The sequence below is a fragment of the Salvia hispanica genome, chromosome 4 (assembly GCF_023119035.1).
Source record: "Salvia hispanica cultivar TCC Black 2014 chromosome 4, UniMelb_Shisp_WGS_1.0, whole genome shotgun sequence".
In the NCBI taxonomy this organism is placed as follows: Eukaryota; Viridiplantae; Streptophyta; class Magnoliopsida; order Lamiales; family Lamiaceae; genus Salvia; species Salvia hispanica.
The window spans coordinates 20773266-20794775 of record NC_062968.1 but is presented as its reverse complement, the minus strand read 5'-3'; the positions used below and the strand labels follow the sequence as shown (position 1 = coordinate 20794775).

The 21510-nt window shown below is 39.0% G+C and overlaps 1 protein-coding gene and 1 pseudogene across 1 annotated transcript; one reads left to right on the top strand and one right to left on the bottom strand.

The window, feature by feature from the left end:
• Nucleotides 1–7786: 7786 nt before the first annotated feature.
• On the bottom strand, nucleotides 7787–10969 carry LOC125223036 (annotated as a pseudogene).
• Nucleotides 10970–17999: 7030 nt separating this feature from the next.
• LOC125217651 (probable pectin methylesterase CGR3) lies at nucleotides 18000–21431 on the top strand. Its single transcript, XM_048119173.1, has 7 exons — nucleotides 18000–18140; nucleotides 18815–18950; nucleotides 19160–19199; nucleotides 19357–19398; nucleotides 20040–20414; nucleotides 20663–20718; nucleotides 21046–21431. Exons 2-7 carry the CDS (start codon nucleotides 18831–18833, stop codon nucleotides 21196–21198), a joined length of 786 nt encoding a protein of 261 aa, XP_047975130.1. The 5' UTR covers nucleotides 18000–18140; nucleotides 18815–18830; the 3' UTR covers nucleotides 21199–21431.
• Nucleotides 21432–21510: the final 79 nt, after the last annotated feature.

Genomic DNA, 21510 nt, shown 5'->3' with positions numbered 1-21510 from the left:
CTTTTAACTATAAAAATAACACAGATAAAAATTATTTCAAAAAAGCTTTCCATATTAGATTAATTTAATCAAATTCAACAAATAAAGTACATTATACAAACGCTAATTATCGAAAAGAAAAAAAACCTAGAATCGTGCTAGTACTCTTTCCTCTCTAGATTTCTCAAAACTCGCCCTTTTCTTCGTCGCGAGGTTTTTCGTCCAGCTTCTACTTCTCCATCAAGGTAATTCTCCTCCACTCTCTGTTATTTTGATCCATAAAGATGCCGGTGTTTCTCTTCTTCTTTTTTTTTTCCTCATCTGCAAATTCGGGACATGAATGAATGATGGTACCCTTGACTACAGAGATTTGTAATTGGGTAACCTAATACACTCCGAATCTCGCGATCGATATTTTAATTGGATACAGGGGGAGAGATTGAATTTACAGAACTCAAATTGTTTCAAACTTTGCTTGTAAAAATTGAAAACAACATCTATTTAAAATTGTTGAATTCGTTTCTGGGGCAGAGGAAACTCTGGGTTTAATGAAAATTAAGTTATTTGGGTGGATGAAAAGTTACTTATTTTAGGATGAAAATTTAAATTCATTGAGAGCTTTTTGCTGAAGTTAGAATAAAGGGAGTTGTGGATTAGATGTTATGGGCAGAAAAATTGGGAAGAATACTTTGTTTTAATATACTCCATTAAATATAGTGCATTATCACCACCGATTTCAGTTTGCAGCTTCTATCATCTGAGATACAGAGATAAATTGTCTATAGAGAGGAAGAGATAATGTATTTCTCAATCTCTGATATGAATTAGACTTAAAAATCTGTTCTTTCAGCTGAAAGTAGTTGGCAAGATATTGTGAATACAGTTTTTATACCTTACACCATCAAATCTCCTTTGAAGTTTCAACTGTAAAAAGTTTTTTTAAGTCATTTTCTTGATTCTGCCTGCTGCCTGGTCATGGTTGATTTGTAGTTGCAACATCTAAGGTTTGCAAGATGAGATTGTCTCCAGATATGGAGAGGAATTTTGTAGATGCATCAGTTTGAATTATGGGCATCTCTTTATTTTCTTTTTCCTAGTCAAAGTGCACCCATCTGTGAAGTGCACGTCTTGGGCATGTAGATTTTGTATTCACCTGCCATCTTTGATAAGTGAGAATGCTCAAAATCTGCTTGTGCTATATGAGGAATATCCTCTTTAGCTGCCTTAGTGAACATCCTTGTTGAGGTTCAATATGGATTGGAGAACGGAAAACAGAATAGCTGCCATTCTCTTAAAGCAGGCTGCGGGAATGCGCCGTGAGGCTCAGAAGGAAGTGCACTTGCTTATCTTCGTGAGCCCACAGTTAGGTGCAGGCCAAATTCTCGTTTCTTGACTGCAACTGTTGTGGAGTACAACAAGGTGAGTTTTGCTGCCTATTTTCTTGTTTGGTGTTGGGATGGGCTATAAATTATATGTGTGGGGGCTTCTCTTTCTTACTGTCTATAGTGGTTGTTGTTCTTTAGGTTTGTGCTTATATAGGTACTGAACTGGATAACCACAATTCACGATGCTACTGAACAATAGCTTTTTTTAGCTAAGCTGGAAAGTTGGGTGTTGTTGTCTTTTAAAAATAAATCTTTTTCTTGTTTTGTGTGAGATAACTATGAAGCACAAGTCCTAAATCTTTTTAAGATTATTTACTGAATTGAAGCTAGACAGACAATATTTATTTAGATGCATTCAGAAATTATTTTCTGCTTTATATTTTACTCTGAATCAAGATCTGAGTACTGATTCAGCAAATATAACATACTAATGGAGACGATAAATCCCGTTTATTGGCCATTCAACTAAAGAATTCAAAATCACTTTTTCATGCTTAAGAAGTTTGTTTCATCTCCTGATGTTAGTTGCAGGACAGTTAATTGAACTTTCTCCTTTTCTCTTTCTTCTTTTTTTGGTTGTTGTGGGGAAAAACCTGAGTTGTGCTACTGTTGATGTATTGAGACTGCAAGTAGCTTTTTTGAAAGTATGGGAATCTTCACCGAAACATAGTTGTCATTTTTAGCCAGTTCTTTTATCTCATGTATCTCAATAATATCCTAACTCCCGTTCGATATTTGGTGCTGCAGCTAATCGTGTAGTTGAAGTTAATGAGATGTGGCGACTAAGAGATAAGCAGCTCGAACTGGACAACAAGCTTAGAGGAATCAGAAGTGAGAGCAATAGTGGAAGGGTCACAAGGACATTCGTGAGTCTCGCACTTGTACAAGTAGAGCCAGCGATGAAGTGGATAACAGTGCAAATTCTTCTCGCTCTTCAAAGAAAAGAGACGTTTGGATCCATTGGAGGATGAAGGTCTTAAGGATGCTGAAATTGACCAATTTTTACACTCAGGTTCGTTTGCTCATTCACGTTATATTCTGAATACAATTTCGTCGTTTTAGCAGCTTTCATGAGTAGATGGTAATCATCAGCCGTACTGATTGCATCATGTTTCGACCTATAGAATCAAGCGAGGCAGGGGTTCAGTTGGGTCGAGGATGGATGAAACCGGCCCTTACCTCCCCCTTAGCCCAGATTCTAAAAACAAGTTCGATAGCGATAATGAGACGATTCCATACAAAGCAAAGTCGCACTTGGCCCAGAGAAGCCTTATTCCCTGAAATCCAGTGAATTGTCTTCGGATGATGAGCCACATCCACACAAGAACAAGAAAGCCTCGAGCAAACGCCATTCGAGGAAACACAAATCGAAGGAGGCGTCGAAAGACAAGAAGAAAAAAGAAGAGAAAGGAAAAGAAAGTAAACATCACAAGTGATCATGTAACAGTTTTCAAATGGAAATCAGATTATTCATCTATTTATCTATCTTTATATGGTTGCCATTTGTTGTATGTACATTAATTTAAATCTTTGTTAATCTGACTTCCGCCATTGATGAAATCTCTAGATTTGTCTTATGTTGGATTGCAACTAACAAGGATTAAATATGAATGGAATTTGGTATCCGTAAAAATAAATGAGATTTTTAAGTTAAAATGAATCAAAATAACAAATCAAACAAATCAAACTGAACAAAGGATCATATCCATCTTCAGATTGATTCATACTTGTGTTGAATTTTTTGATTGAAAAAAAAGGATAGCTATGAATGAAATGAAATAGCAATGATTTCAAATAACATTGATATATTTATACGAGATCAAACGGCAGAACAAAGATGAAATCAAAAAAAACATAAAAACAAACTACCAAACCCCTGATTAACACCAACAGCACGATTAAAATGATTAGGCCCTCTCCCCCCCAATCCTCTAAACTGGATATCCTTGGGCATAATCGTCACCCTTTAGCGTGAATAGGCACGATTGGTATCCTAAAAGAGTCCGAAAAGGTACGCCTCGGCCGCCTCCTGAGCCCGCGACGGGGGGTCGGAACCTCAGATCCGTCTTGAAATCCTGCGCGACTCCCAAGGTCTGGAACGGGAGTTGCGGATGAGCAGCTCCGTGGACTTTGGTCTTTCGGGGTCTCACGGAGGCGACGGTGCCCGGAAACGGGGGGGCTTCTTCACTCCGCCGGTGGCCCGGGGGGGATTTCCCCGGCGGCCTTGGTGGCCAGCGTTGCGCGGGGCCTTTCCGCCGGGGGATTTGCGGGCGGTCTTTGGTGCGAGCCATTTCTAGGGTTTGTGAGAGGGAAATGGAGATTTGAATTGGGGATTTGGGGATGAAGAGGAAAAGGGAAATTTTAGTGGTGATTTATAGTGGTTTTTGTGAAATTTGAAATGGCGGGAGGAGGGGGAATTGGGGCGGTTGGATTTTGAAATTTTTGGTGGACGGCTGAGATTTGTATTGAGATGGAAGGATGAAAATTTGGGTTGTCGGATGGGAGCTTATCAACGGTTGAGATTGAGAGTGGGGCGGATCGGGGTTTATGATGTGGGCAACCTGGATGCATTAGTAGAGTATTATCTCTATTATAATATCAACCAACTCAAAATATAATTTCACTTAAGTAAAATAGTTTTATTTATTTTATCTTAATATGTGAAATTTTCAATATTTAATTATATCAATCACATTCTAATTTTTAACTTATCAATTTTGTGAATTTTTTTATTGAAACTTTACTTTGGAATTCGACGGAGAAAATAAATCAGATCAAGAAATTTTCCCGAGTCTAAGCATACTATGGTGGCAATATGAGGTGGTATGCCCCATCGATACTTCTTTGACATGTGGAACTCAAAAATGACTCACATTTTATATATGAAAACCTTCCAAGTTAGATTAAACTACAACTACTATTAACATGTTGCATCGTGTCACGTTTGAGTCTTTTTCTAATACTAATATTAATATTTAATAACTTATAAAATGATATTCAAACTTACAATAATTTTATAATTAAGTCCTCAAATCAAATTAGATGATTTTTAATGTTTTACAAATTTAATATTCTACATTTCATTAAAACCTTAATTATGTCTTGATAGTATAATCATATTTGTCCTTTTAACTTTTTTCTCCTCACTTTATCTTGTCTTAATATTTAATATTTATTACTATTTGTAATGAAAAATAATAATTTATTAAAATTTAATTGAATCATATCCTAATTCCATCTTTCAAATAAAAAACCTATAAATGTGTTTGACTCCTCTCCATATAATTAATATCCGGTAAAATTGAGATATGATTCAATTAAATTTTAATGAATTATTAATTCAAATTATATAAATAATAATGAATATGATAAGAAAATTTGAGAGGGAAAAAATAAAGGAAAAAATGTGATATTAATATCAATTGACAGATATAATTATGATTTTAATAAAATATTGCATATTAAATTCATAAAATATTAAAAATCATCTAATTTGATTTATTGGCATAATTATAAAATTGTTATAGGATTAGATAATATTTTTGTAATTTATTAGACAAAGACTCAAGCATGACAAGATGTAACATGTTAAAGGTTGTATTTTTAAAACTAAAATTAGTAGTTGGATCGGTTGAAATGGGTTTTCTATAAGACTAAATAAATATTGGAAGAGAATTGGAGAAAAAAGAAGATGGGGAATAAAAAAATTGGGGGTTGAAGCTGTTGGAATGGCATTAATCAAAAAATTATATCTGTAGATGGGAAAACCAGGCCTTTATTTGTATTGGGCGACATAATTTCTAATTAGCAATTGAACACGTTAAAGTTGTCAAAAATTATATATGTTCTCCCCAATCAATCGCTAATATAGTTTAAATCTAATTTGGAAAGTATCCATATGAAAAATGTGAATCAATTTGAGCCCCTTCAACATTTGGTGAGGCATACCACCTCATATTGCCATCATGGTAACCTAGACTAAAAATATTTTCTCAAATCGAGCGATGATCTATTATATTTTCAAAAAAAAAAATGTATACGCAAACTAATGTTTTGTTTTTTTTTTTTAATAATTCCTAAAAAAGTTTCTTGAAGTGATAAAATTTAAATGATTTGGATAGAATTTTTACTGAAAAAAATGAAATGGAATAATCAATTGCTAAAAATTGTATTGTAGACGAATTTTAAAGTTGGGATATAAAATTAGGGATGGATTCGATCGATTAGCTCTTAATCAAATTTGAACCACTATAATATAGCATTGCATTGCCTATGACTAATTTTACTCCCACTTACTTTCACTTAAAACTAACTTTTTATTATTAAGTAAAAAAATTGCTCCTACTTTACATATATATGTAATGACTAGTTTATTAAATAAATACCTACATATCACGTATACAATTAACTAGTACTTTGTACATATACGATAGACGACAAAAAAAACTATTTTGAATAATACAGATCACATGAAATATCATTAAACATTTAAACACAATAAACATTGATCAATTAGTGACACCGATACCTTAGATCATCTCCAATGGCGGCTAGCGGACGGCTACGCATCATGGCCTAGCCGATCATTGGGACCAGCGAGCGAATCGGCTAGCCCACGCCGCTCCGTTGACCGCCATTAAGTATGGTCCCGATCGCTAGGCTAGCGATCGGCCACTCATTTTTTTAAAATTTTCGAAACTCTATATATGCGCGATTTTAACGTTATTTTCATTTGCACCACTTGTTTTCGAGTTTTCTCTCTCTTTAATTTATGTACAAGAGCAATATCGCGAAATGAGTGATGCGGTGGCGGCGTGGATGGTAGTGGTGATGATCTTGAGGAGTTCAACCGACGATTTAACGAAGAAGTTGTCGCCTATACGTCCAGCGAGATAAATTGGCGATACAAAGAGGCCTTGCGCCGCAGCACGGCGGTACCTTGACCCATTGTCCACCACCGAAATGTGGTTGATCGGGATCACGTCGCTACATCACGGCTATATGACGACTACTTGCTCGAGCGCGTTTAGGGCAATCATTTCATGCGGCGTTTTAGGATGAAGAGGCCACTTTGTTTATGCGTATCGTGACGCTTTAGAGCCGATATATGTGTTTCCGGTTCAGGTATGATGCGTGGCGGTCCACACACCTATACAAAAGTGCTGCGCGGCAATCGGCGGTTGGCATGCGAGGCTCGCGAGACATGTGGGACGGTACTTCCACATCGGTGAGGCAGCGTCCTAGATTGTCGAAGTATTTCCAGTCATTGAAATATTCCTTGACGGTATCTTGAAGCCCTACCCCGAAGGCGCTCGGGATCGGATGCGATGCACGGGGAGAAGCATGGGTTCCCGGGGATGTTGGGCAGCATAGGGTATGCATTGGGAGTGGAAGAGTCCACCGCTGGAAATGGTTCTACACGACCGGCTACAAGGAAAGAATCCCACGATGATCCTCGAGGCCGTAGGCGATTACGGCTGTGGATTTGGCATGCGTATTTTGGGGAGGCTGGGTCGAACAACGCAGCGTCCTCGGCTTCGTCGACCCTTTTCAACGAGTAGTGTCGGTCGTCGGTCCGACCATCGGTTGTCGCCAACGACAACCGAGCATGATATGGGCTACTACTAGGCGGATGAGATATACCCTGGTGGCCCGTCTTTGTGAAGACGATCGGATGCGTAGCTGATGAAAGGAAGGCCTACTTTGCGGAACGGCGGAGTCGGCGCGCAAGGACGTGGAGCGGGCATTTGGTGTGCTCGGTCTCGATGGGCGCGATTAAGGGTCCAACGCGTTTGGGCATGTCGACGCATTCTTGATATAATGTATCTTGTATTATCATGCACAACATGAAAGTCGAAGATGAAGGTGTACAAGCGACTAGTTGGGCCAATAGCGATTCGATGCGCGGTCCAAGCCACGACATGGCCCCCCCCAACGTACGAATGGGGGTACCTCACGATGAAGCCGACGCCTCAAGGCAATACCGACATGCGCCCAGTGGATGCTCATATTCAACTCCAAAAAGGATTTAATTGAAGAGTTGTGGGCGCGGAAGATTGCACAACGATAGATTTTTTTAATTATGTCATTTTTTAGGATGTACTTTTTCTATTTAAATAAAATTATTGCATTTTCCCGTATACGTGTCGTAAATTTAATTGTAATTTGCGTGATTGTAATTTATTTGTTTTTCATAATTTTGTTGGTCTATGGCTAGACTATTGCTTGTCAGTTTTTGTGCGATATATGACAGGCTTTAGTCCTAGATAATGTGGGAGGAGAGTTTTTGGCTGTTATTCTTGGTATGGCCATTGGAGATGCTCTTATAAACATTTTTCCTATTAAACGTGTAGTCCATATATATATTAGATAAAATTACATATAATCACGACGTGCCATTATTATATGTGGCACGATTCACCTTGATTTTTTCAATCGAATTTCATTAATCAATGAATAATTCTTTCAATTTCTTACATATATTCAACCAAAACTAATACTCCATACGAAAAAAGTCACAACAACATTTTCAACGTAGTATCAATGTTGCATATCTAGCTCTCGCATATAATTACGCTATGTATATATGGTCACGACTCATCGACATGGTGATCCGTTTCATCGAATATCTCTTCCTGCAAGAAGCAATCCACCAAATAATGTAAGAGAAAGTGAAAATTAAGGGTTATGGATAACACATTATAATGTATTAACTTCACCTGCAGAAGCTCTTCTATCACATCTTCCATGGTAATAATCCCTACTGCCTCTTCTTCTTGGGGGGGAGCTTGGCGGGACTTTCCATTTGAGAATGTCCGATACATTTTTTTGGTCCATTTCTTGGCCCTAGGGGGGTTTTTGAAAGAATCGTTTCCATTTTTTGGGGAAACTCTTCCATTTCTGTGGGGCCTTTGTCTTCACATTTTTTTCCCGTCCACGTTTTCCTAAACCCCTTTGGGTTTGGGATTTTACAGGGTGTAATAATAAGTGGTTAAGTTTTTTGTAACTGCATTGACATTTATCTTACAACTAGAAACCAACACGGATTGCATGTGCCCTTTTTCTGTGGCGCCTGGCTAGCAGGCTTGTCGGTTGTATTGGTATACTGTTTTACGACTGCCATGTGACTGTGACCCTTCGGGAAATTTCATTCAAGATGTCATATAGGGGCGGTTTCGAACCCTTAAGAGGAAGTAGAGGTATTAGCACATTTTCCATATGTCAAAACTAATGGGACGTTACTTTGGTGCAAATTTAAGTTCAAATCCAGCTGGTATGGGGTAGATTCTATCGATTCGAGCTACACCTCATCAAATGATAAATGTGAAACATCAAGTATAAAGTTTGGGATTTTTTGTTCCTCTACATATTAGGCCACATATATTTTCCCCAAACAATTAAACAACAATGAAGAATCCCTAAGGCTCGAGCTGGGCGTTAAACAGAAATAGCCAGGTAAAGTAAGTGCATAAGAAAGAATAGCTGCACATGTATCCAGTTGCTAGCTCATATGACTAAAAAGAGCAGTATTCTGATGATAATCGTCTTAATGAAGCATAGAAATAACTAATTTCTGGTAAACATTCAAGGCCTCATTTGTGGATAAAATTTTTGGGGTTTCAGTGTTTCAAACGACCTTTGGGAAATTTCAAGGGCACTTTTTTCTGGTACTGTATCTTCTGGATGAATGGTTAACAAGTTTTTTACCAAGGACATAGGTAAACAAGAAAAGTTGGAGGTACTGCATATTAAGCCCCTAGTAAAAATTAAAAAACAATGTAGATAAAACTATATATGCAGATGCCGTGTGAAAAAAAATGTGATAGTGAGGTAATCTGATGAGAATTCTCATAAAAGTAGGTGAGTATGTGAAATACTATAAAAGTCCCATTACTAGTTTACATTTGTTACTACTTTATGTTTTATGACTTGCTCATTTACTGATTCTCCTCTCATATCTGGAATATTGACTGAGGATCACTAAATATTGGGATCCCACTACGTAAGAAAAAGCTTATCTAAAGAATTTAAAATTACAGATCCTAGTCAATGCCCTGATTGCTTAGTTTGTGGAATATTAACATAATAATGCATCCAAATTCATAAGAACTTATAATCTGAAACCAAAATACAAAACATGTACCAGAACAAGCCCGATGATATTTGTAGGTTGCTCGTAATAGACAGGCACTCTGCTATGCCCTTTCTCCAAGATGAGATTCATCATAGTCCTACAACAGAGGAAGAATAACACGATTTCACAACACATATAATGATCAAAGGAACTAAGTTGTTGAGTCCCAAATCATCCATATACCTATCAAGCTTGGCATTAATGTCGATTGAAAAGATGTCCGATATCGGGGTCATGGCATCACTAGCAGTTTTGTCACTGAGTTCAAGCGCCCCAGCAATAATTGTTGTCTCATCATGTGTCAGCTCTCCACCTTTACCAGCCTACACACACCACCAATTAGAGCAACATCTGATGGAAATTACACAGCCAAAGCATTAACATACATGTCCTTACCTCATTGCCATGAAAATTAACAAGTGTTTTCAGCTCAGCGCGTCGAAACAAAGTTCTATGGCCATCACCAAGCAAGAAGTCCAACAACTTCAAAAAGAAAAATACAGATTATAAAAAAGTGTAAAAACTTATGAAAATCAAATATACTCCACATAGGAGAGTGAAGAAGAGGGAAATGCTACCTTGCTTATGGGATATGCAAGAGGAAAGCAAATCCAAACAAGAACATGAACGGCTGGGGCAACAGTTGCTCCAATAGCAAGCCCATGCCTAGTGCAAACGGATTGTGGTATAATCTGAGATAAATTAGGTATCAATCATTAGATTATCAGACTCTTACATAATTTAATCGCAAAAGGTAAAGTAATTAGCAATCACACGAGCTTCTTCAATAGTTTAATCGAAAAAGCCCTACCTCACCAAACAGAAGAATCAGAGTGACGGATACAAGAATCGCAACCCAAGCCGAAACGATGCCGTCGAGGAAAATAGGAAGCGTCTGATTTCACAAAAAACACCTAACACCGTTAATCTCAGATTATTGAATTCCGCATCATAATAAACAGAGAAGAGAAATTACTACTCTACCTCCATAGCTGCGGCATTGCAAATCAGTAAAGTGCAGAGCAATAAGTGCTGGTTTTTCACAACCGGAAGTATCTTCGCTGCAAATAACAACACAAAATCGATGAAATTCCATCTCCCGACTGAAATTTTTTCCGAATTTGTGCTTCAATTTCTGCCTAATTAGAGTGATAATAAAAAAGACGCACCGGCGTATATCTGGTCCCTTGGAGTTCCAGACTTGGCGAGGACTTCGAGATCGACGAGGCTGAGGGACATGAGGCCGAGAGTGAGCCCCGACATGAGCCCTGCGAACAGCACCAGAAGCACGATCACGGCAATGTGAATGAAGAATTCCGCCTCGCAGCAGGTGTACTCCACCCCCATTCACCGAATTTCTGGATTCTGCCTGTGTAAAATGGAGGAGATTGGTGAAGAAGAGAATGGACTGGACTGAAATTTTATTTATTTATTTTTATTTTTTAGAATTGGAGAATGGATTGGATTGGATTGTGCTTCTTCAATTGGTGCTGATTCTCTACTCTTCTATATACTGGAAGAATGTGGTCCACGTGTCATTTTCTCATTATTTCTGATTTGTCTTTTACTATCAATAATTTTGTAGTACAACTATTTCAATTAATTTTAGTGATTTGTTTCCTGCCAAAATTTTATTTCCACAATTTATTTTATTTATACCACATTTTTGTTGAATGAAAAGAAAATAATTTCAATCCAAATTTAGACTATAACAGAAAATTGATTAAAGAGTTACGTACGTAATTAGAAACACGATTATTATCAGCCATAAAGTTACAGTTATACGGGAATGGGGCCCCACAGATCACAATCACTATTGCAACTAGGAAATTAATTTAAAAGGAACTTTATTTAATTTGTGGGGCAATATTTCGCAAAGGCCAGCTAAATCTCCACGGACAAACTTACATTCATATTTAATACCAGCAATAATTTGTCTGAGTCAAGTAAAATTACATTTAATACTACTATCATAGTGAAAAAACGTATTCTCGAAGATATCATGCTAAAATTAAAATATCTTGAATTTATATGACGTCACAAAGGTAACCTTATTTATTGTGATTTCTAATTTCAAATTCCATAAGGTAATAATTTATTTTTGAGTTACTTATTCAAAACTAACGTAAATTTTGATTATTTGGCGACTTTTAGCCTACTAAATAATATATGGCCACAAATACTCCTATAACAAACTTCTCATCATTGCATTTGCATACACCGCCAAAATTGATTTAATTTATAAAATAAAATAATAATGACATCACACATTCATGATAATTTATGTTGAAATGGATGCGATGAAGGGAAAACGTTTTATATGCGGCACTTAGGTAAAAGTCTAACTCGAGTTAACTAATAATCATTAGGTCAAAATTGGGGCTATTTTTTTATTTTTTAATAATAGTAACCTTTTAATTTCACCAAGAGGGTCTTATAGTCAATGTTATAGCTATTCTCTCTTATAACTTATTATAATATGATTATTTGTCTACTTTTGGTATTAATGGATTTTTGAATTATTTACTTAAGTGCCAAATTTTTCTAAAAAATATTCACTAGATACTAAAAATAACTAACATTTCACCTAAGATCATCATAAATAGTTGCTGTTTTTAATTATTGGATTTCAAATAATTTCGCTACAATCGATTCGAAGTATTGCATGACATAATAAGATTAAGATGCTACCATCGAATCACAAATATTTGGGCGCATGTGATTCGAATAATACATGCGTGATGACATATTATTATTGACCATTAATAATGACACTTTACATTATGGCACAACTTTCATCCACGCAACCGCTTATTTTAAATTAATAGCTTAAGTTAGGCTCACAGCATCTCCAATGCAAATAGGCCAGCCATACGCCAGCCACTCTCTCTCCCTGCCATGTCAGCAGCACTAAAAATCCACCTATCACATCAGATTTAAGCCAGCCATAGGCCAACCGCAATAAAAATAATTCAAAATATATTATATTTACGAATTAAAATTACGATTAAATTACGGAATTAAATTTACGACACATATACGGGAAAATTAATCCATTCCATTCAAAAAAGTACAAAAGATTTAAAAAAAAGTACATGATTTTTTTTTTTTTTAAAAAAGGAGGCTTTCCACACACGAGCCCCGCCACTCTCTACTCCCTCGCCGCCACGCCGCCGCCGCCACCCGTGGTAGCCTGTCGAGCCCACGTCGGAACCCCCTAGCCGTGCCATCGCGACATCCAAATCAACCCGCATGCTCTCGAGCATCGAGTGAAGAAACATCTTCTCCGTGGGGTCGAGTGGCGGTCCTCCAATCTTGGAAGACCTTGTACATCTGATCCCGCGTTTGGTTACGCGAATGGAGAGTGTACTCGAGTGGGGGCGGGTGGGAGGGCGGAGGACTTGGACCTCGCGGGGGCGATAGTGGGATCCTCCCCTCGCAGCCCCGTTGCGCCCGTCTGTCCAACCGGGCGAGGGCGACCGGCAAATGAAGGAGGGGATGGAAACTCCTCAAAGCATCCGGGGGAGGTCGTGGGATCCGCCGCTGCTGCGCCGTCGTCAGTAGTCGCCGGTATAGTTCGGCCCGCTTCTTCGGCCACCCAACGTCGCACCCCCGCCCGAAACTTCTCGGAGTCCTTCAACAACTCATAGCACTCCCAAAAGTGGAACTCCTTGTACTTCCCGCCAAGGGGAACCCGACTCTGGCTATCCTCCGGGCGTCCTCCTCATTCCCGCCCCACTAGTGAGCCGACGGAGGGCGTTGGCGTACAACGCCAAAAACGGCCGACCGCGGCCCTGATGCGCTCCCACCCCTTCCGGACCTCCTCCCCGCCGGTCCTTCCCGTGCGGGCAATGCCTCCTGTAGGCAGCTCTAATCTTCGCCCACATGTTGACGACCCGCTGGTTGTTCGCAACCAGGGCGGATCGTCGCACACCTCCAACCACCCCCTCCACCCCGGCGTACTCATCCTCCGTCCACTTCCTCCGGCCGGGGTGTCGTCAACAACGGGCTGCGATGACTCGCCGACCACCTTGGCCTTCCCCCTCGTCTTCTTCTTCTTCTTTCGCGCGGCCCGCCCCGCTGGAACGGGAGTGTCCGGATCGCCGAGATCGATCCTCATGTCATGCAATGACAAAAGGTCATCGCCAGTGAACTGCGTCTCCACTGGGGTCGACGTGTGAGACGAAGCCGTCAAAAAATCCAGGAGGGACGATAGACCGTGTCCCCCCCCGGTGACCCCTGCATCCCGGATGCATACCACATCATCTCGCCGCTATCCGGGGCATACCTCCCTGCACCCCGGCCCGACTGCGCCGTTCCGCCGCCATGCCCGGCATACCCCACCCCGCATCCCACCCTCGTTCCCACCCCCCCGGCGCTTCGGCCATCATCCCCATCGCTGATTCCAGGGGATGTTAAACCCCGGGCTCCATCTCGCCCGCCTATTCGGCTCCCATCCACATCCCACGGGTACCGTGGGAGTCCTCAGAGATCCACTCGCCGCTGGACCGACTCGTTGTTGTGATCCATCGCTCGATGATGCTCTTGTACAAAAAGTTAGAGAGAGAGAGAAAACTCGTTAAAACAAGTGGTGCAAATGAAAATGAAACTAAAATCGCGTTTTATATAGGTTTTTAAAAAAATAAAAAAAATAAAAATCGTTGGCTGCCGATCGGGCCGCCACAATGGCGGCCAGCGCATCGGCTAGCGACGCGCGTTCAGCTAGCCCACGCCGAAATTTTCGCCGGTCGCCCGCTGGCTGCCTCCAATGGTTCGGCTAGCCGATCGGCCAGCGCCGCGAATCGACTAGCCGGTCGCTAGCCAACCATTGGAGATGCTCTTATAGGTACACTTATTTGATCCCTTAGATCAGTCATTAATTTGAGAACTAAAATCATTTTCATGCATGGAATTGTAAAATAAATGGATTTGATTTTCTAAGGCCCAATACCAGTGCAAGTTATGGAATAGTATTTGGAAACTCAAATACATTGGCAAGGGCTAATTAATCGTGATTTTGGACAATTTCGATAAGATTCAATGCCCAATATCAGTTCGCCTCTTATGGTTAGTTCATTTTCTTTAATTCATGAATGTTTATTGCAATTCATACATTCTTACGATTGCTCTCGAGTTCTCCCAATATTCATAGTAAGAAACCGATTGTTCATTTCTTTAATTTATGAATATAATTTATTGCAATTCATACATGCTTATCTATATGTTCAAGAGTTTTAGCATGATTTGTGTCTAAATCTAAAGATGTACTACAATATTACTGAATATAGCATTTTTATAGAAAGAAACTCAAACCGACCAATTCATTGGCGGGTCTTGACCCGACCCAATATTGGGTACCCGACCCGACTCGTTCCATGTGCTGAAGTGATAAAGTTAGTGATATACATATAGAAACCTGCAGATGAATGTGATGTGAAGAATCAAGGAGGTGTTTTTAATGACTATCGTTGGATATGATTCAATGTCTTAACTGCCTTTGGAAGCTCAAGTTTGTACTTGATCTTTAGAACTCCCTTCGTTCCACAAAAGATGTCATACTTGTGGGATGACACGAGATTTTAGGAAGTTTTGTTTTATGTGTTAGGTGGAAAGAGAAAATATAATGTTTATATTATTTTGAGAGAGAATTTTTTTTTTTAAATGGAAATGTGACATCTTTAGTAAGACAAACTAAAAAGAAAAATGAGACATCTTTTATGAGACGACAAGACTACGTTAACCACAATGTGTAGATATGTCAATTCATGAATGCTTATTGCAATTCAGACATGCTTATCTACAACTCAAGAGTTTTAGCCATGATTTTTTTCTAAATCTAAATGTATGCAATGAATTAAACATTTTTGTTTGACTACTTTTAAATAAGGATTTTGTGATGGGTTTGTTTGGGTCATGGTTCGAAATTGCACAACTACAAATTTATTTCAATTCAATTTCAATTTAATGTATCAGAGCGACCCTTATGATTTGTAAGGGCTAATGGTGTTTTGAAGAATTTTGATAAAATTAACGATTACTATATCCGTTTTTGAAAAATAAGAACTTTTGAAACGACACTGATTTTAATGCATAGTTGATAGAGTAAGGGCATCAACAGTGGGACGGACTAAGCGACGTCCTATGCACCGCCACGTCAGCATTTTATCCTCCGCCACTTCCACCTGCAATGGGGCGGACTATAGCCCGCCCTAAGCTCCGCCCTAAGCATTTTACTTCTATTTTGTATTTATATAATTTATGCAAATATGCCAAGAAAAATAAATAAATAAAAACAACACAATTAAAGCAAATCCTACATTTACTTAATTAATAAAAGTTACAAAATAAGAAATTAATTTTTTTTTACAAACTAAGAAATTTTAAAAAAAGGTGCACTACATATAAACTAAACCCCGGCTCGTCTAGAGTAGTCCCAACCTGCGGCCGAGGCCAACGATCATCCGCTGGATGCATTCGATTTGAGCCGGGTTGGTTGCCTGCATCAGGGCGTTGTGCGCGTCCAACAACGTCCCGTAGTCGGAGGAGGCCACCAAATCCGTGTAGGCATGTGACGCAGCCGAAGTCTCGCTCGGGGTCGCGCTCGCGGCCGGGCTTGCGGCATGGTATGGCGGCGCCGCGGCGAATGTGGTCGCTTTGCCCTTGGCTTTGGCAGCCTTGATGCCAGGGGGACACCGAGATATCAGAGTGCCGGAACTCTCATCCTCGAACATCGGATTGTTGAGGTCTATTGGAGACGCGCCGTAGGCGGTCGACGGCTTGGCCTCGTTGTATTTTTCGGCGATGCGCTCCCAATACGCAGTAACCTTTTGGTTGTTGGCGAACACCGGATCCTCTGAAACATCAATCCAACATCTCGTCAAAACGAAGGACTCGTCCGCAGCGTAGTTCGTCCTTCCCGGGGCGAACTCTTCACACACCGCCGTTTGCGGCAATCTCTAGGCTCGTGCCTTGGGCTGCTTCTTCTTGGTGGCGGAGCCCGACGCGGCGGTGGTGGATCGGCCGCGAGGTGCGGCGGCGGCGGGTATGCGGTTCGGAGAATGTTTCATGTCTGACAGCCCGTACGAGTCTGTGCTGAACTCAGGATCGTACTGGGCGTTGGTGTCGAATGACAGGTATTCGTCGGGTTCTGTACCCGACCATCGTGCACCACAGAACATCGGACTATTCGGACTTGGGTAATCTCCGGAATTCATTTTGTTTGAAGTGTAGAATATGTAGTGTGAATTTGAGAGTGAAAGGAGTGAAAAATAAAGTGAACAGTGAGAGATATATATAGGTTTTGAAAGTTAAATTAAAAATAAAAAACGCGTCGCATCGTCCGCGATGCCACAGTGGCGGACGATGCGCATCGTCCGTCCAATTGTGGATGCTCTAAGAGAGAAGAAAAAATGGATTAAGTAGGAGAGATGAAAATAAAAAATATTGAAAGTAGTGTTGCACATGGATTATGAGGTCCTCTTCCAAAAATTGAAAGTTTATAATTTTAAAGGACGAACCAAAATAGACATTGTTTCTATTTTAAAGGGACATTTAGTACAAAAATATGGTAAGAGCTTAAACTCTTGTACCTCTAATTGTTACCGGGTAGCATCAAGCATCTGGTAAATCACATATGAGATAATTGTGAAATTTTGAATCGTAGTGATATATCATTTCAGTTTTAAAAAATATGGAACAAACCGAAATTGGACTATTATAGCTCGAAATCCAAACATTTGGGCAGATTAGTCTGCAACACAAAAACTCAATTGGCATCCATACTTACTGACATAAGCAAACTACAAAGAAAACAGACCAAATTAGGACCCAAATATTAAAGTGTAATGAGACATAGCTAATGTATTAGAAAAGAGCCCATTTATGCCAAGCTTTGGCCCATTTAGCACAATGAGTCGCATGATAATTTTATTAAAAATCATTTGTACCTCCCTCATCCTATTCAAAGTTAAAAAAAAAAAAACACAATTTGATCAAATGTAGGAGTATAATAAAAGATAATTTAGACATTTTATGCCTTGTTCATCAATTTCGATATTTCATGCAAAAAAGAACAAAGCAAAAATACAATACAAAGACGGAGATAGATATATATTCAATCCAAATAAATAATAATACTCCATATAGCAAATATGGTCCATATTTAAAGTAATACATTTACAGCTCATAATATAATCTGTTTTATTTAAATGATAAAATAGCAAATTAAGTGTACAATATTTCATAGGCAAATAATAAAGTAACATGCTATGTGAATGAAAAATCGGACTTTTAGGCTTCAACCGACAGTTCAATAGTCTAAATAAAATAAGTCCAATTTATTGAAATTTGATTGATGTTTCCATTATCACAAAAATAAATACATAATTTTAAAATAAAAAAATGTTAATCCCTAACTTAAAATAGTTGTAATTTCCATCCTAATTTATTCCAAAATCATAGTATAAAATTTATAATTATATACGTCTCCATCTTGTCATTTATTAAGTGCAAAAAAGGAAATATGATAATGAAAATAAGATAAATGCAGCTGTTCTACTAAGAGCGCTTTTCCACTCGAATCGGAGCAGATCTAGATCCCAAATTCAGTTCGTGCGCTCCCATCTTTACATTTTTCGCACTAGGTAGCTTCCTCGCTTAATTATGTATCTTTTCCCGTTTCAATTGATCATTTCAGCGTATGTTTTTGAGTTAAATTGTGCATTTCTGCTGGTTTATGGCTTCGTTTTTGTTGATTGGTGATTGTTGTCTTGTTGGCGGTTGATTGTGTGAAATTGAGCTGTAGAGAAATGCGTTTAACTGAGAGATTAGGTGTTTCATGTGTCAATGCGGATTTACCCGCCATTTGATGGGCTCGAACTAGCTGATCCTTTTTAGTGGTTTGAATTTACTTGACTTGGTGTGTTGGATTTGAGATTCTTGCGAAAAAAATGATGTGCTTATAAAGCGGATGCTTAATCAATCATATCAGTTGATGCAATTTGTGTTAGTTCATCAGTAGATGAAAATGCCCAATTTGCCTTTTTTTGAGCTTTTCTGATAGATATCATTGATGTAGAACTGCAAGTTTGCAACTTGCAACTTATGTCTTCATGATTGATCTTGAATTGAAAAGAAGCTGATAATTTGTCGTTGGTTTTCTTATTTACTATCTGTTTGCGTGCTGATTTTGGTGGATAGTTTGTGTCTATATGTGGTTGAGATCATATTTGGTAGGATTCTGCTAGTTAAGTGCTTCAGTATTTCTGGTCAAAGAGTTGGACTTATTTTCTAGTGCTTTTGATCCAATTCCTAACAGGTCATTATATCTGCAAATGGCGTCAAGGAGACCCAATGCTTCCCGCCGCTTTGCAGACAGTGGTGTTCCCTTCATGGGCGCATTGCATCACAAGTCTCGTCCATCTCCTCTATTATCTATAGGACTCGTTGTGGTGGTAAATATTGTGCCTTTTTACCTTTTGTATTACTCTCATACTGTGTTTTTTTTTAAACTTCTGCATACTGCTTAACAAGGATGTCAACGTCCGTATCTTCCCATTCTACTTCTCATAAGAGCTGTCTGGCATTGATTGTCGTGTCTGTAACTGTAACTTTTGATTTCACTCTGAGAAAATTTATGACTTGATTTTCTACATATTTTCAGGGAGCACTGCTCATTGTTGGGTATATGTATCATGGTTCAGGTTAGTTACTGATCTATTTGGACTTCAAATACACATCCTATTGATAGAATTTTGACATTCGATAATTGTTACCGTTGCATTTGATAATAATGGTGGTAAATAATTGGTACAAAGTTCTTTTTTGGTGTTATTTGACTTTGAAATTGCTTCCTGACAGGTGGCAGGAGTAGTGATATTGCTGCTTTGAATCGACTTGAGGGTAACTTCCGATAACTGAAGCTCACCCCTCTTTTATTATAGGAAATTATTTTTTTATTCCTCCCCTTTTCCTTTATTTGTTATAAAGGCAACTTTTTTGTGATTTTGCTGTCAGTGCGCCTAAGGATTAATATCATATCCGCGTAACCAAATGAAGACATCTTTATATAAACACTATATCGACTTCTCTCTCTAACAAAAAGTAGTCATTCGTTGTTAGTACATCAATGGGTAATTGGGTACTTAAGTTTAATTAAATTCACATAATACTATCCATATTTGTATTGCAATAATTTTAGCTGCACTTATTTATTTTCCATGCCCGGTATTGGTAATCACACATATTAGAGAATTTAAACAGTTAACCTTGGTAAAATACATGCAAATATAGGACTCTTTTATCTGAAGGGCTCTTTTCTAACCCATGAGAGTTCTGCTTGCTGTTATGCATTTAATTAATCTACTAAGTATTGTTCTTGATGAGGATGTGAATCCTGCTTCCATAGACGTACCATTACTTTGTATCTGCTCGGATTATTCTTGGCACACTACTTGGTGTTTGTCAGTTCTTTTGCTTGGGTTTATATTCAGACAAATCACCTCTGGTATGTTGACTGTTCTTGTGTTTATTTGTTCCTGCAGGTGGGGTTTCCTGTACTGCAGAACTTCAAAGATTGATACCTATCCTTAAGAAATCATATGGTGACAGCATGCGGAAGGTACTACATGTAGGCCCGGAAACCTGCTCAGTCGTCTCTCAAATATTAAAAGAAGAGGACACTGAAGCCTGGGGTGTAGAGCCATATGAATTAGACGATGCTGATGCCAACTGCAAGAGTCTTGTGAGCAAGGGCGTTGTACGTGTAGCTGATATTAAGTTTCCCCTCCCGTACAAGCCCAAGTCATTTTCTCTCGTGGTTGTCTCAGATGCATTGGATTACCTGTCACCGAAATATCTTAATAAGACTGTCCCAGATTTAGCACGGGTGGCATCTGATGGCTTAGTTATATTATCTGGTAATTCCTCAGAAATCTTGGTTCCGAATTCATTTGATGAGTCTTTAACCTAATGATACACGGCACTACGGTAGTGAGTCCTAACCATTCTTGTATTTTCCAGCTGTTACGTGGTCATTCTTCCATTTACCGTGCCAATGTTTTATTTTTCCACAAGTTTAGGCTTTTAGTAGAGTAACATGGCATGAGTGCCTGCTCTGCCCCATGTTACTTCGCAGTCGAGCTTTACCAGTTTCATGTGAATGCAGGTTATCCAGGCCATCAAAGAGCTAAATTGGCAGAGCTGTCCAAATTCGGACGTCCTGTAAGTATAAATTGTCTCTTTTACATGTAATTCTTCACTTGGAAATTTTGAGTTCGACTTTTACTCTCGCTCCCCTGACCCACCCACCCACCCTCACACACGCACATACGCCATATGATGCTTATAGAATGATGGTGGTGGATCACAACTTAACTTAGTGGGAGGGCAGGGGCTGATCACAACTTATTCTTTCGCTAAGCAAACATGTTTAGACTGGAAGTTTGGTTTCCAGTTACTGTGACGATGGCTTCACAAGATGTCATGAAAACATAGTAAAGCGAAAAATAAATGAGTTGTTGAATGAGCAAGTGGGTGTTTGTTATGCAGGCCAAGTTCCGGAGCTCATCATGGTGGATTAGGTTTTTCATCCAAACCAGCTTAGAAGAGAATGAAGCTGCACACAAGAAATTCGAACAGGCGGTGATGAAGCAATCTTACAAGCCTGGCTGCCAAGTTTTCCACCTTAAACCCTTGCAGTGATGGAACCAATCTAGCATGCCTGCTTCTTAGTTCTTACACTGCTAAGTTATTGTGTGTTGAATCTGTTGTACTATACACACACCAGACATTGATATACTGTTGAATTCAAAATTTTGTTCATGTTTATTTAGTATCATACAAAATTGTACTCAAATGTTCTTTAGGTGGACTTGGGAACTCAAATGTACTTTCTCATGTTCACTTAAGAAATTAATTAATTAATGTTTTGCTAATGTTTTGGCTGTTTCTCATTTCAATGTGTTTATTATAGACAGTATAGCCTTATAGAAACATCATATTTACCTCTGGAAA